Raw genomic sequence first — 16,526 nt, 5'->3', positions numbered from 1 at the left:
GACCTACCTCTCCACTAGGGGGTGGTGTTGCACATTTGTCCTTCCCCTGCTAGAGAGTAAGCCGTCACATGGCGTGCTAAGACCACATTAGCCTCTGGGGCTAATTACATACAGTACCAGTCAAAAGTTTGGACACCTACTCATTCCAGGGTTTTTCTTTATTTTTACTATTTTCTACATTGTAGAATAATAGTTAAGACATCACAACTATGAAATAACACATATGGAATCACGTAGTAACCAAAAAAGTTTAAACAAATCAAAATATATTTTATATTTGAGATTCTTCAAAGTAGCCACTCTTGATGACAGCTTTGCACACTCTTGGCATTCTCTCAACCAGCTTCATGAGGTAGTCACCTGGAATGCATTTCAAGTTAATTTGTGGAATTTCTTTCCTTCTTAATGCGTCTGAGCCAATCAGTTGTGTTGTGACAAGGTAGGGATGGTATACAGAAGATAGCCCTATTTGGTAAAAGACCAAGTCCATATTATGGCAAGAACAGCTCAAATAAGCAAAGAGAAACGACAGTCCATCATTACTTTAAGACATGAAGGTCAGTCAATTGGGAACATTTCAAAAACTTTTAAAGTTTCTTCAAGTGCAGTCGCAAAAACCATCAAGCGCTATGATGAAACTGGCTCTCTTGAGGACCGCCACTGGAAGGAAGACCCAGTTACCTCTGCTGCAGAGGATAAGTTCATTAGAGTTACCAGCCTCAGAAATTGCAGCCCAAATAAAGGCTTCACAGAGTTCAAGTAACAGACACATCTCAACATCAACTGTTCAGAGGAGACTGTGTGAATTAGGCCTTCATGGTCAAATTGCTGCAAAGAATCCACTACTAAAGGACATCAATAATAAGAAGAGACCTGCTTGGGCCAAGAAACACGATCAATGGACATTAGATCGGTGGAAATCTGTCCTTTGATCTGATGAATCCAAATTTGAGATTTTTGGTTCCAACCGCTGTGTCTTTGTGAGATGCAGTAGGTGACCGGATGATCTCTGCATGTGTGGTTCCCACTGTGAAGCATGGTAGGTGTGATGGTGTGGGGGTGCTTTGCTGGTGACACTGTCTGTGATTTATTTAGAATTCAAGGCACACTTAACCAGCATGGCTACCACAGCATTCTGCAGTGATACACCATCCCATCTGGTTTGGGCTTAGTGGGACTATCATTTGTTTTTCAACAGGACAATGACCCAACACACCTCCAGGCTGTGTAATGGCTATTTGACCAAGAAGGAGAGTGATGGAGTGCTGCATCAGATGACCTGGCCTCCACAATCACCCGACCTCAACCCAATTGAGATGGTTTGGGATGAGTTTGACCGCAGAGTGTAGGAAAAGCAGCCAACAAGTGCTCAGCATATGTGGGAACTCCTTCAAGACTGTTGGAAAAGCATTCCAGGTGAAGCTGGTTGAGAGAATGCCAAGAGTGTGCAAAGCTGTCATCAAGGCAAAGGGTGGCTACTTTGAAGAATCTCAAATATAAAATATATTTTGATTTGTTTAACACTTTTTTGGTTACTACATGATTCCATATGGGTTATTTCATAGTTTTGATGTCTTCACTATTATTCTACAATGTAGAAAATAGTAAAAAATAAAGAATAACCCTTGAATGAGTAGCTGTGTCCAAAGTTTTGACTGTTACTGTAAGTGTATTTTCAACAGAGCTAGGAGACCACGGCAACTGAGGACAGGACACACAGTCGGGTCAAGAATTACTCCAGAGGCCACACACAGAACAGAAAAGAACAGAAGCAGAACAGAACAGTTAGCATTTAGAATGTGCTGATGGATATTGAATAAAGCTTTGTTTAAAGTGTCATGACACATCTCTCAGCAGACACCCAAGCCAGACACCTCACATCAGCCCAACCATTCATGTCAACTCTCAGTCAACAATGTTGTTACTCATTTGTTAGCTTTTTGTGTAGATGAATTCCTGTACGATCATAAAAATGATTATTATTTCATGATTACATAATCAGTTTATCACTGATTACCTGTTTGTGTGACAATTTTAGAGAAGTTGCACACATTTGTTCTGTTTCTACAGTGTGACTGAACTGTATACTGTTATCTTGAGGATCGTTTTCAAATATATTGCAATAGGTGGTTAGATGATTTTGATGGTAAAGCCTGGTCTGAACATGTCATATCTTCTGATCCATAGATGTGGAGCCAGAGAGCAGCACCACTGTGACCTATAACCCTGAGCAGCTCCCCCCAGAGAACTCCTCCTTCCTGGAGAGGAACTTTGTGTGTCGCTTCCGCTGCCTCCTGGACAACTCCTCTGGGTTCCTGGTGGGTTTTACTGACACCCCAGCCCTCAGCTCATCCGAACACCCCTCACCTCGTCCGAACACCCCTCACCCCGACCAAACACTACTCACCCCGACTGAATTTCTCCAATCTCCCACTAGTGTGTGTCTATTAGTATTTTAAGCTCACTCAGAGGAATGCTCACACATTGAGATAGTGTGATAGTGTGATATGTTAACACATTGAGATAGTGTGATATGTTAATACATTGAGATAGTGTGATATGTTAACACATTGAGATAGTGTGATATGTTAATACATTGAGATAGTGTGATATGTTAACACATTGAGATAGTGTGATATGTTAACACATTGAGATAGTGTGATATGTTAACACATTGAGATAGTGTGATATGTTAACACATTGAGATAGCGTGATATGTTAATACATTGAGATAGTGTGATATGTTAACACATTGAGATAGTGTGATATGTTAACACATTGAGATAGTGTGATATGTTAACACATTGAGATAGTGTGATATGTTAATACATTGAGATAGTGTGATAGTGTGATATGTTAACACATTGAGATAGTGTAATATGTTAACACATTGAGATAGTGTGATATGTTAATACATTGAGATAGTGTGATAGTGTGATATGTTAACACATTGAGATAGTGTGATATGTTAACACATTGAGATAGTGTGATATGTTAACACATTGAGATAGTGTGATAGTGTGATATGTTAACACATTGAGATAGTGTGATATGTTAACACATTGAGATAGTGTGATATGTTAACACATTGAGATAGTGTGATATGTTAATACATTGAGATAGTGTGATAGTGTGATATGTTAACACATTGAGATAGTGTGATATGTTAACACATTGAGATAGTGTGATATGTTAACACATTGAGATAGTGTGATATGTTAATACATTGAGATGGTGTGATAGTGTGATATGTTAACACATTGAGATAGTGTGATATGTTAACACATTGAGATAGTGTGATATGTTAATACATTGAGATGGTGTGATAGTGTGATATGTTAACACATTGAGATAGTGTGATATGTTAACACATTGAGATAGTGTGATATGTTAATACATTGCGATACAATTTTGATGGATGAACATGGGAATCAGGTTCAATTAAACATGTTGTCGGAAAGACTTTGGACAGATAATCAAACACATGGACAATGGTAGATGTAAAGATACATGTCTGAAACAAATGTTTGCGTTCTCCCCCCCTGCCAGGCCCTGAGTCTGCAGGGCAGGCTGAAGTTCCTGCACGGTCAGAACCAGCGGCAGGATAACGGGGACAAGGCGTCGCCCCAGCTGGCCCTGTTTGCCATCGCTACGCCCCTCCAGCCCCCCTCCATCCTGGAGATCAGGACCAAGAACATGATCTTCAGAACCAAACACAAGCTGGACTTCACCCCCATGGCCTGCGACGCAAAGTATGCTCACTTTGACTTCCTCGTTATCATGATGATGTTGTTGTGGCAGTTGCAATCATCCAAATAAATAGACTACTATACAATAGTATTGAATAGACTGTCATTTGTCAGTCATAATCCTATTGTTATGTAGTACTGGTTATTATATTATGTGGAATAATGTTTATTGACATGATCCCTTTTGCAGGGGGAAAATTGTGCTTGGGTATACTGAAGCTGAACTTCGGGTGCGAGGCTCCGGGTATCAGTTTATCCATGCGGCGGATATGTTGTACTGCGCTGAGAACCATGTCCGAAGTAAGCCTCGCCTCCATTATGTCTACCTAAAAATACAAACATGGGAGTATTTATTTGGATTGGGTTGAATTGGTTCTGTCCTCAAAACATTGGTGAGGCCAGGTCTGACCAGGTCAAAGATGGTGGTCACAGAGTTCGGACAGCTTTCCCAAGTAATCCCAGTGGATTACGGAGCAGATTGAGCCGCTAGAGGATAGGCCACAGATCCACTACATGAGCAGAACAGCAGCAATAATCCATATACACCATTTACACATCATGATAGTTTAATATACAGCTGCGGAAAAAATTAAGAGACCACTGCAAAATTATCAGTTTCTCTGGTTTTACTATTTATAGGTATGTGTTTGGGTAAAAATAACCTTTTTGTTTTATTCTATAAACTACTGACAACATTTCTCCCAAATTCCAAATAAAAAATATTGTCATTTAGAGCATTTATTTGCAGAAAATGACAACTGGTCAAAATAACAAAAATGATGCAGTGTTGTCAGACCTTGAATAATGCAAAGAAAATAAGTTAATGTTCATTTTTAAACAACACAATACTAATGGTTTAACTTAGGAAGAGTTCAGAAATCAATATTTGGTGGAATAACCCTGATTTTCAATCATAGCTTTCATGCGTCTTGGCATGCTTTCCACCAGTCTTTCACATTGATGTTGGGTGACTTTATGCCACTCCTGGCGCAAAAATTCAAGCAGCTCGGCTTTGTTTGATGGCTTGTGACCATCCATCTTCCTCTTGATCACATTCCAGAAGTTTTCAATGGGGTTCAGGTCTGGAGATTGGGCTGGCCATGACAGGGTCTTGATCTGGTGGTCCTCCATCCACACCTTGATTGACCTGGCTGTGTGGCATGGCACATTGTCCTGCTGGAAAAACCAATCCTCAGAGTTGGGGAACAATGTCAGAGCAAAAGGAAGCAAGTTTTCTTCCAGGACAACCTTGTACGTGGCTTGGTTCATGCGTCCTTCACAAAGACAAATCTGCCCGATTCCAGCCTTGCTGAAGCACCCCCAGATCATCACCGATCCTCCACCAAATTTCACAGTGGGTGCGAGACACTGTGGCATGTAGGCCTCTCCAGGTCTCTGTCTAACCATTAGACGACCAGGTGTTGGGCAAAGCTGAAAATTGGACTCAGAGAAGATGACCTTACTCCAGTCCTCTATGGTCCAATCCTTATGGTCTTTTGCAAACCTCTTCTTTGCTTTACTCAAAGCCAGTGGCATGTCGTTAGTAAAGATTGACAAAAGTAAGGGGCCTAAACAGCTGACCTGAAGAATTCCTGATTCTACCTGGATTATGTTGGAGAGGCTTCCATTAAAGAAACCCTCTGTGTTCTGTTAGACAGGTAACTTTTTATCCACATATAGCAGGGGGTGTAAAGCCATAACACAATACAGTTGAAGTTGGAAGTCTACATACACTTAGGTTGGAGTCATTAAAACTCGTTTTTCAACCACTCCAAAAATGTCTTGTTAACAAACTATAGTTTTGGCAAGTCGGTTAGGACATCTACTTTGTGCATAACAGAAGTTACACTAAGTTGACGGTGCCTTTAAACAGCTTGGAAAATTCCAGAAAATGTCATGGCTTTAGAAGCTTCTGATAGGCTAATTGACATCATTTGAGTCAATTGGAGGTGTACCTGTGGATGTATTTCAAGGCCAACCTTCAAACTCAGTGCCTCTTTGCTTGACATCATGGGAAAATGAAAATAAATCAGCCAAGACCTCAGAAAAAAAATTGTAGACCTCCACAAGTCTGGTTCATCCTTGGGAGCAATTTCCAAACGCCTGAAGGTACTACGTTCATCTGTACAAACAATAGTACGCAAGTATAATCACCATGGGACCACGCAGCCGTCATACCGCTCAGGAAGGAGACGCGTTCTGTCTCCTAGAGATGAACGTACTTTGGTGCGAAAAGTGCTAATCAATCCCAGAACAACAGCAAATGACCTTGTGAAGATGCTGGAGGAAACAGGTACAAAGGTATCTATATCCACAGTAAAACGAGTCCTATATCGACATAACCTGAAAGGCCGCTCAGCAAGGAAAAAGCCACTGCTCCAAAACCGCCATAAAAAAGCCAGACTACGGTTTGCAACGGCACATGGGGACAAAGATCGTACTTTTTGGAGAAATGTCCTCTGGTCTGATGAAACAAAAATAGAACTGTTTGGCCATAATGACCATCGTTATGTTTGGAGGAAAAAGGGGAACGCTTGCAAGCCGAAGAACACCATCCCAACCGTGAAGCACGGGGGTGGCAGCATCATGCTGTGGGGGTACTTTGCTGCAGGAGGGACTGGTGCACTTCACAAAATAGATGGCATCATGAGGAAGGAAAATTATGTGGATATATTGAAGCAACATCTCAAGACATCAGTCAGGAAGTTAAAGCTTGGTCGCAAATGGGTCTTCCAAATGGACAATGACCCCAAGCATACTTCCAAAGTTGTGGCAAAATGGCTTAAGGACAACAAAGTCAAGGTATTGGAGTGGCCATCGCAAAGCCCTGACCTCAATCCTATAGAAAATGTGTGGGCAGAACTGAAAAAGCGTGTGCGAGCAAGGAGGCCTACAAACCTGACTCAGTTACACCAGCTATGTCAGGAGGAATGGGCCAAAAATCACCCAACTTATTGTGGGAAGCTTGTGGAAGGCTACCCGAAACATTTGACCCAAGTTAAACAATTTAAAGGCAATGCTACCAAATACTAATTGAGTGTATGTAAACTTCTGACCCACTGGGAATGTGATGAAATAAATAAAAGCTGAAATAAATCATTCTCTCTACTATTATTCTGACATTTCACATTCTTAAAATAAAGTGGTGATCCTAACTGACCTAAGACAGGGAATCTTTACTAGGATTAAAATCAAATCAAATTTTATTTGTCACATGCACGTGTTTAGCAGATGTTATAGCGGGTGTAGCGAAATGCTTGTGCTTCTAGCTCCGACAGTGCAGTAATATCTAACAAGTAGTATCTAACAATTTCACAACATTTACCTAATACACACAAAACTAGTATGGAATGGGATTTAAGAATATATACATATATGGACAAGCAATGACAGAGCGGCATGGACTAAGATACAGTAGAATATTAAAGAATAGAATGCAGTATATACATATGAGATGAGTAGTGCAAGATATGTAAACATTATTAAAGTGACTAGTGTTCCTTTTCTTAAAGTGACCAGTGATTTCAATAGGCAGCAGCAGCCTCTAATGTGCTAGTGATGGCTATTTAACAGTCTGATGGCCTTGAGATAGAAGCTGTTTTTCATTCTCTCGGTCCCAGCTTTGATGCACCTGTACTGACCTCGCCTTCTGGATGATAGCGGGGTGAACAGTCAGTGGCTCGGGTGGTTGATGTCCTTGATGATCTTTTTGGCCTTCCTGTGACATCGGGTGCTGTATGTGTCTTGGAGGGCGGGTAGTTTGCCCCCGGTAATGCGTTCGGCAGACCGCACCACCCTCTGGAGAGCCCTGCGGTTGCGGACCCAATTGCACTGGGCGGGGTTCAGACCCAGGGCCTCAAGCTTAATGATGAGCTTGGAGGGTACTATGGTGTTGAATGCTGAGCTATAGTCAATGAACAGCATTCTTACATAGGTATTCCTCTTGTCCAGATGGGCTAGGGCAGTGTGCAGTGTGATGGCGATTGCATCGTCTGTGGATCTATGTAATCTGTGGATTAAATGTATTTGTCTAAGGTGTATGTAAACTTCTAACTTCAACTGTACCTCTCTGTTGATATCACATACATGATCAAGCATTTCACACATATTATCCAGACACTGACTGTTAGCACTTGGTGGTCTATAGCAGCTTCCCACCAGAATGAGCTTTAGGTGAGGCAGATGAACCTGTACCCATATTACTTCAACAGTATTTAACATGAGATCCTCTCTAAGCTTTACAGGAATGTGGTTCTGAATATAGAGCACAACACCACCCCCGTTGGCATTTCTGTCTTTTCGGTAGATGTTATAACCATTTATTGCCTACCACTGTATCATCAAAGGTATTATCTTAGTGAGTTTTAGATATAGTCAGAATATGAATGTAAATCTGTTATAAGCATGTTATTGACTTCATGAACCTTGTTTCTTAGGCTACAAATGTTAATATGGGCATTTTCAGCACTTTTCTGGGTTGCTTGATGGTTTATAATGCTTTACTGGGAAGCATCAGAAGTAGACTTGCTCATGTTATTTATATTGGAGCTGATAGTGCAGGGTGAGCTGCACACAGTGGACTTCCTACTAGGGCACATCGCCTCAGTGTTAACAGTGTAACTCTGGTTCATAGGCACATGATTACTGCATTCAATAGCAGTAGGATCAACAGAGGTATTCAGGGCAATTAGGGAGACATAAATTAAGTTACTTACAATTGTGTCTGCCAACGCCCCTGGGATAATGATGCAGCATTATGACGACTCGGTGTCACAATGGTAGGGATTAACTGAGCTGGTCTTGGGTCATTGATAAGTAATTGTCTCAACGCAGCCTTAAAATGTGTGGACAGAGTCCAGGAGCCAAGATGATTTGGATGGACTCCGTCATTCCTGTAGAGTATCTTCTGTTTCCAGAAGGTGTCAACGTTATCTATAAAAGTGATTCCAACAGAGCTACAGTAATCTTTTAGCCAGATGTGTGGCCTACGGCTTTGCGGCTGAGCCGTTGTTGCTCCTACAGTGCCTTGCAAAAGTATTCATCCCCCTTGGCATTTTTCCTATTTTGTTGCATTACAACCTGTAATTTAAATGGATTTTTATTTGGATTTCATGTAATGGACGTACACAAAATAGTCCAAATTGGTGAAGTGAAATGAAAAAAATTACTTGATTCAAAAAATTCTAAAAAATAAATAATGGAAAAGTGGTGCATGCATATGTATTCACCCCCTTTGCTATGAAGCCCCTAAATAAGATCTAGTGCAACCAATTACCTTCAGAAGTCACATAATTAGTTCAATAAAGTACACCTGTGTGCAATCTAAGTGTCAGATGATCTCAGTAGATATACACCTGTTCTGAAAGGCCCCAGAGTCTGCAACACCACTAAGAAAGGGGCACCACCAAGCAAGCGGCACCATGAAGACCAAGGAGCTCTCCAAACAGGTCAGGGAAAAAGTTGTGGAGAAGTACAGATCAGGGTTGGGTTATAAAAAAATATCTGAAACTTTGAACATCCCACGGAGCACCATTAAATCCATTATAAAAAAATTAAAAGAATATGGCACCACAACAAACCTGCCAAGAGAGGGCCACCCACCAAAACTCACAGACCAGGCAAGGAGGGCATTAATCAGAGAGGCAACAAAGAGACTAAAGATAACCCTGAAGGAGCTGCAAAGCTCCACAGCGGAGACTGGAGTATCTGTCCATAGGACCACTTTAAGCCGTACACTCCACAGAGCTGGGCTTTACGGATGAGTGGCCAGAAAAAAGCCATTGCTTAAAGACGTTTGGTGTTTGCCAAAAGGCATGTGGGAAACTCCCAAAACATATGGAAGAAGGTACTCTGGTCAGATGAGACTAAAATTGAGCTTTTTGGCCATTAAGGAAAACGCTATGTCTGGCGCAAACCCAACACCTCTCATCACCCCGAGAACACCATCACCGCAGTGAAGCATGGTGGTGGCAGCATTATGCTGTGGGGATGTTTTTAATTGGCAGGGACTGGGAAACTGGTCAGAATTTAAGGAATGATGGATGGCGCTAAATACAGGGAAATTCTTGAGGGAAACCTGTTTCAGTCTTCCAGAGATTTGAGACTGAGACGGAGGTTCAACTTCCAGCAGGACAATGACCCTAAGCACACTGCTAAAGCAACACTTGAGTGGTTTAAGGGGAAACATTTAAATGTCTTGGAATGGCCTAGTCAAAGCCCAGACCTCAATCCAATTGAGAATCTGTGGTATGACTTAAAGATTGCTGTAGACCAGTGGAACCCATCCAACTTGAAGGAGCTGGAGCAGTTTTGCCTTGAAGAATGGGCAAACATCCCAGTGGCTAGATGTGCCAAGCTTATAGAGAAATACCCCAAGAGACTTGCAGCTGTAATTGCTGCAAAAGGTGGCTCTACAAAATATTGACTTTGGGGGGGTGAATAGTTATGCACGCTCAAGTTTTCAGTTTTTTAGTCTAATTTCTTGTTTGTTTCACCCCAAAAAATATTTTGCATCTTCAAAGTGGTAGGCATGTTGTGTAAATCAAATGATACAAACCCCCAAAAAATCAATTTTAATTCCAGGTTGTAAGGCAACAAAATAGGAAAAATGCCAAGGGGGGTGAATACTTTCACAAGCCACTGTATACGTTTCCACTTCACAATAACAGCACTTACAGTTGACCGGGGCAGCTCTAGCAGGGCAGAAATGTGACGAACTGACTTGTTGGAAAGGTGGCATCCTACGACGGTGCCACATTGAAAGTCACTGAGCTCTTAACTAAGGCCATTCTACTGTCTATGGAGATTGCATGGTTGTGTACTCGATTTTATACACCTGTCAGCAACGGTGTGGGTGAAATAGCCGAATCCACTAATTTGAAGAAGGGGTGTCCACATACTTTTGTATATATAGTATAGCTACCAACATAGCCACACAATGAATATTGCAGGGTACATCTAGTTACCCCCTCTGCGTAACGGAATTTGCTCTAGATTCTAGATTCCTAGCTACCATTGCCTTATACTCCTTGACAGAGTCCAGAGTAACTATTCAAGGAAAAAGGTAGCTAGCAAGAAATGTTTGGTTTTTCAGAACATCTTCAGAAAGTTGAACCATGAACCTGATTCCTAATCTACTGCACCCATTGCCACATCTGCCTACTAGTGCTGTAGCTTGAATTGAATGTAATTTACAGTGTGAATGTATACCATCCCATCCTAAATGACTGTGTCCTGTGGTTCCAGTGATGAAGACAGGGGAGAGCGGTCTGACCGTGTTCAGGCTTCTCACCAAGGACAACCTCTGGAAGTGGGTCCAGGCCAACGCCAGGCTGGTGTACAAGAACGGCAAACCAGACTACATCATCGCCACACAGAGGCCTCTGGTGTACGTGCACTCCCCTGGGCTCTGTCACACCAAACCCCACTGTCTGGGAACAGTCGTTTTCCTCACAGTCCTCATAGCCGTAGGGCCACAGTTATGACATAGTTATGACACTGTTCTTCTGATGTGAATAGAACACCAGACAACACAGATGGAGGAAGGGATTATGTGGTCCTCTGTAGTTCAGTTGGTAGAGCATGGTCCTCTGTAGCTCAGTTGGTAGAGCATGGTCCTCTGTAGTTCAGTTGGTAGAGCATGGTCCTCTGTAGTTCAGTTGGTAGAGCATGGTCCTCTGTAGTTCAGTTGGTAGAGCATGGTCCTCTGTAGTTCAGTTGGTAGAGCATGGTCCTCTGTAGTTCAGTTGGTAGAGCATGGTCCTCTGTAGTTCAGTTGGTAGAGTATGGTCCTCTGTAGTTCAGTTGGTAGAGCATGGTCCTCTGTAGCTCAGTTGGTAGAGCATGGTCCTCTGTAGTTCAGTTGGTAGAGCATGGTCCTCTGTAGTTCAGTTAGTAGAACATGGTCCTCTGTAGTTCAGTTGGTAGAGCATGGTCCTCTGTAGTTCAGTTGGTAGAGCATGGTCCTCTGTAGTTCAGTTGGTAGAGCATGGTCCTCTGTAGCTCAGTTGGTAGAGCATGGTCCTCTGTAACTCAGTTGATATAGCATGGTGCTTGTAATGCCAGGGTAGTGGGTTTGAGACGGAGATCTCACAGGTGCTGTTTGTTTTCTCTCCATCTAGGGAGGAGGAAGGAGGCGAACACCTACGTAAACGTTCCATGCACCTCCCCTTTACCTTCGCCACGGGAGAGGCCCTGCTCTACCAGTCCAACCATCCAATTGGACGCTTCAACCACGGCGCCCAGGGCTCCAAGAAGAACGGCAACAAGTCCAAGAAGGGCCGGTTTGATAGGGCGTCCAGGGATGGCCTGGACCCGGGCTCCCTCTTGGGGGCGCTGATGAGTCAGGATGAGTCTGTGTATGTCTGCCAGCCGGCCCTGGAGCCCAAGCTGTCCTTCCACAGCAGTCTGTTCGGAGACCGGGTCGGCCTCTCTGACTCCGACCCCACCGCCCTACTCCAGGGCTGGGATGAGTCGTCCAACGGAGTGGTGGGTCCGGGGCTTTCAGAGCCGGCGTCGAGCTTCGACCCTATGCTGGCGACCCTGGACTCCCTGTCCCTAAGGGGTCTGTGGGGTGTGGTGGACCGGGATGGGGATGGAGGCAATGAGGAGAACTGTTCCAACGGGGAGCTGTTTGGGGCTCTGGAGGGCCTGGGGCTGAGCGCCGAGGACCTGGAGCTGCTGCTGCTGGACGAGAGGATGATCCGGGTGGAGATGGACCCGGAGCGGGTTCCCACCCTGGATGACCTGCTGACCAACGATGAAATACTCTCCTACATCCACGACTCCCTGGAGGCAAAGACAGACGCGGCAGAGGACGGGGACCAGGTACCCTCCACTATCCCAGCTACAACTGCCCCAAAAACCACCACAAAAACAACAAAGGCTCCTGTTGAAAGTAATCCCACTTCTGCCATCAATGTGTACTCTCAGTACGTTCCCCATAAGGCCCCCATAGTTCAGCTCTCCCAGCAGATGCAGCAGCACCTCAGCATGCAGCCAGGGAGGACGGTCCAAGACTGGGCCCAGCATAACAACCACTTGCCCTATCCCCTGGTGAATGGACTGCAGGGGCAGAGTCAGCCCATACACAACGGACAATGGACATCCCAGCACATTCTAGCCAGTACAGGGGTCCCGGTTGACCACTGTCACAACCCCCAGACTCTGTTCAATGGAAAGGCGTCAGAGCCGGACGGGGACCTTCACTGGCGGCAAGCCCAGCAACATCAACACTACCTCCAGCAGCAGCAGGCCGGAATCCAGAGCCAGCACCCTCTGTGCCATGCCAAACATCCAGGCGCTAATCTCAACGGAGTGTGTGGCATTCCAAACACACACACAGAGCATCGCCCAGCTGGCAAACAGCAGTGGCAGGACTATAGCTACTGCCACCCTGGGGAAACCACCCTGAACAGCAACCGCCCTGGGGAAACCACCCTGAACAGCAACCGCCCTGGGGAAACCACCCTGAACAGCAACCCCCCTGGGGAAACCAACCTGAACAGCAACCCCCCTGGGGAAACCACCCTGAACAGCAACCCCTGCCTTAACAATGGCCACATACCTCTCCTCACACACACCACCATAGACGCTTGTATGGTTGATGTTCCCGGCATGGATTATACCATCAATGGAGATACGTATGGGGGGAACGGGCAGCACCACGGGACAGAGGCTGCCGTTTCGTCCTACCAGAGGATGGACAACAAGAAGCAGCAGCTACAGCAGGAGAAGTTGGCCCCTCCCTTGGCCCAGGTGCTGTCCAGCCTCTCGCAGTGCCCTCCGCCCTCCGCTACCATAGAGCAGATCCTTGGGGTTGGACACTCCTCACTGGAGGCCAACGGCATGGTGACCTCTGACATCCCTCACCACCCCAACCACAGTAAGGTGAGACCACAGTGATTTTATATTCATACATTGAGGATACAAAACATTAAGAACACCTGCTCTTTCCATGACAGACTGACCAGGTGAATCCAGGTGAAAGCTATGATCTCTTATTGATGTCACTTGTTAAATTCACTTCAATCAGTGTAGATGAAGGGGAGGAGATAGGTTAAAGAAGGATTGTTAAGCCTTGAGACATGGATTGTGTATGTGTGCCATTCAGAGGTTGAATGGGCAGGACAAAATATTTAAGTGCGTTTGAACGGGGTATGGTAGTAGGTGCCAGGCGCACCGGTTTGTGTCAAGAACTGCAACGTAGCTGGGTTTTTCACGCTCAACAGTTTCCTGTGTGTATCAAGAATGGTCCACCACCCAAAGGATGTCCAGCCAACTTGACACAACTGTGGGAAGCATTGGAGTCAACATGGGCCAGCATCCCTGTGGAACACTTTCGACACCTTGCAGAGTCCATGCCCCGACAAATTGAGGCTGTTATGAGGACAAAAGGGGGGGTGCAACTCAATATTAGGAAGGTGTTCCTAATGTTATGTACACTCAGTGTATTGTCTTCTAATTGTATTCCTTTGGGTGAGAGCTCCTAACAGTGGCATTATGTTATGGATAGGGATAGGGATTGGTTAAGTGTAGGGTTAAGGTTAGGTTAGGGCTGGTTTACGATTAATGGTAGGGTTAAGGTTAGGTTAGGGCTGGTTTACGATTAATGGTAGGGTTAAGGTTAGGTTAGGGCTGGTTAGGGTTAATGGTAGGGTTAAGGTTAGGGTAGGGCTGGTTTACAATAAATGGTAGGGTTAAGGTTTGGTTAGGACTGGCTGGTTTACGATTAATGGTAGGGTTAAGGTTAGGTTAGGGCTGGTTTACAATGAATGGTAGGGTTAAGGATAGGGTAGGGCTTATAATTAATATAATTAACTTTTTTGTAGGGGTTGATACATTTTACGTAAGGGAAAATCAAGTCTGAAATGTCAAAATGGAAATTACAAACATGAGAAGCCTTTTTAAACCTCAAATACATTCCTGCATTGCAGGAAAGTTCTCCTGCAACAGGGTGATCAGATTAAGATTCTACATCTGTACACCTCTTCCCAAAACCTTCATATTGATTTGAGGAACAGTGCAGGATACAACAGAGCTGGGACAATGGTCCCTAATAGAGGGCCTCAGAGGACTTGCAAGCTGGACAGTGGAGGCCAAAGTTCTGAATAATCCCCCTGGTTGCTTTGCATTGTTGGTTTTGTCTTCAGTGAACATAATGGAGTTTACGTAAATGGCCACTCATACAGTAAGACACAACACACAGTAGAAGCCCTCTAACTTCAACACAATGAAATCTGGTGCTAACTGTTCCTTGACAGATTCCTACTTTCACTCCTCCTGTCAACAATAACATCATGATTCCTCCCCTCCTCTTCATGAGTATTCAACAATAACATCATGATTCCTCCCCTCATCTTCATGAGTATTCAACAATAACATCATGATTCCTCCCCTCCTCTTCATGAGTATTCAACAATAACATCATGATTCCTCCCCTCCTCTTCATGAGTATTCAACAATAACATCATGATTCCTCCCCTCCTCTTCATGAGTATTCAACAATAACATCATGATTCCTCCCCTCCTCTTCATGAGTATTCAACAATAAAGTTGATATAATGTTATTTTTGCACCCCTTTTGTGGCACTTGTCCTGTGTGTCAGTTCGGCTGTCCCCTAATGGATAACCCTTTGAAGAACCCTTTTTGGTTCCAGGTAGAACCCTTTTGGTTCCAAGTAGAACCTTTTTTTGGTTCCATGTAGAACCACAGAGGGTTCTACATGGAACTCTAAACGGTTCTACCTGGAACCAAAAAGAGTGGTCCTATGGGGACAGCTGAAGAACCCTTTTGGAGCCCTTTTTTCTAGTGTGGCATTTAATTAATGGCCACTATTTAAAGGGAACTGACAAGCAGTAAGGTTCAATAGTTCACACCAGGACAGGAGGTGCTATTCAGGGCCGCAATGTGTTTAGATAAATCATTACAATCACGATTCATTCAAGAATAACTTCAATAATTAATACTGCAAATCACAAAATGGGTAAGTTTAAGTTAAAATCATTTGATGATTGATGATTTTTGATGGTTTGATATTGAGAATGTATCTTTCAACAGCTCTTTATTAAATTGCCAATACTGCTGACAATGCAGTCATAGGTATTCCACGTGTCAATCTGCTGCTGGTAATCAACATCATATCCTACTCACAAGCTGAAATGCAGTTTCCCTTCATTGTTTCCACGTATTCCTCTTTTCTCAGATGGAAAATGGCTGCATTCTTAACGGGACCTACTCAGGAGGCTGTGTTCTGCCCAATGGGAGTGGTGCCCTCTAATGGCCAGCTCCCCTGCCCTGACACTCCAGCCTCCCAGACCCCAAGGCCTCAGGCTTTTACCTCTGACTGGGCAGCTCCAGGGGACACTAACCGATTGGAGGGTCACACCCACCCACCCTACCACTGGACCAGCTTGTTACCGTACAACTAGTTGACAACATGGAAACAAAAGCAACACTTAGGCCTAAATGTTTTCGGTACTTTTGTTTGGCTGGGTTTGATGTTTCATAATAACGTAATTATTGTTTGAGTCCTTTGTTTACAATATGGCGTCGGAGCGCTAAAGTTGATTTTTTTTTTTAATAACGCAGAAGAAGAAAAGAGTCTTAGAAGTGTTGTTTCTGTGTTTTTCATCCCAGGTTGAAGTACAACATGGTCTTTGGTAGTCAGGGAGACACTACCTAACCCAGCATTGGTAGTCAGGGAGACACTACCTAACCCAGCATTGGTAGTCAGTGAGACACTACCTAACCCAGCATGTAGAGATGCTTATGGCACC

General features: G+C 44.0%; 1 protein-coding gene across 1 annotated transcript in view; it reads left to right on the top strand.

Annotated features, from left to right (window-relative positions):
• Window positions 1–16,325, top strand: part of LOC121554944 (aryl hydrocarbon receptor-like) — an 85,689-nt gene extending 69,364 nt beyond the window's left edge. Inside the window, exons 6-11 of the mRNA XM_041868650.1 lie at window positions 2,188–2,318; window positions 3,550–3,752; window positions 3,940–4,049; window positions 10,995–11,136; window positions 11,870–13,637; window positions 15,953–16,325. Coding sequence (XP_041724584.1) covers window positions 2,188–2,318; window positions 3,550–3,752; window positions 3,940–4,049; window positions 10,995–11,136; window positions 11,870–13,637; window positions 15,953–16,027 — 2,429 coding nt within the window. The 3' untranslated portion in view covers window positions 16,028–16,325. The remainder of the gene's footprint in view (window positions 1–2,187; window positions 2,319–3,549; window positions 3,753–3,939; window positions 4,050–10,994; window positions 11,137–11,869; window positions 13,638–15,952) is intronic.
• The last annotated feature ends 201 nt before the right edge of the window (window positions 16,326–16,526 follow it).

The sequence above is a fragment of the Coregonus clupeaformis genome, chromosome 40 (genome assembly GCF_020615455.1).
Source record: "Coregonus clupeaformis isolate EN_2021a chromosome 40, ASM2061545v1, whole genome shotgun sequence".
Classification (NCBI taxonomy): Eukaryota; Metazoa; Chordata; class Actinopteri; order Salmoniformes; family Salmonidae; genus Coregonus; species Coregonus clupeaformis.
Note: the sequence above shows the minus strand (reverse complement) of the source record. Positions and strands in the feature narration are given on the sequence as shown.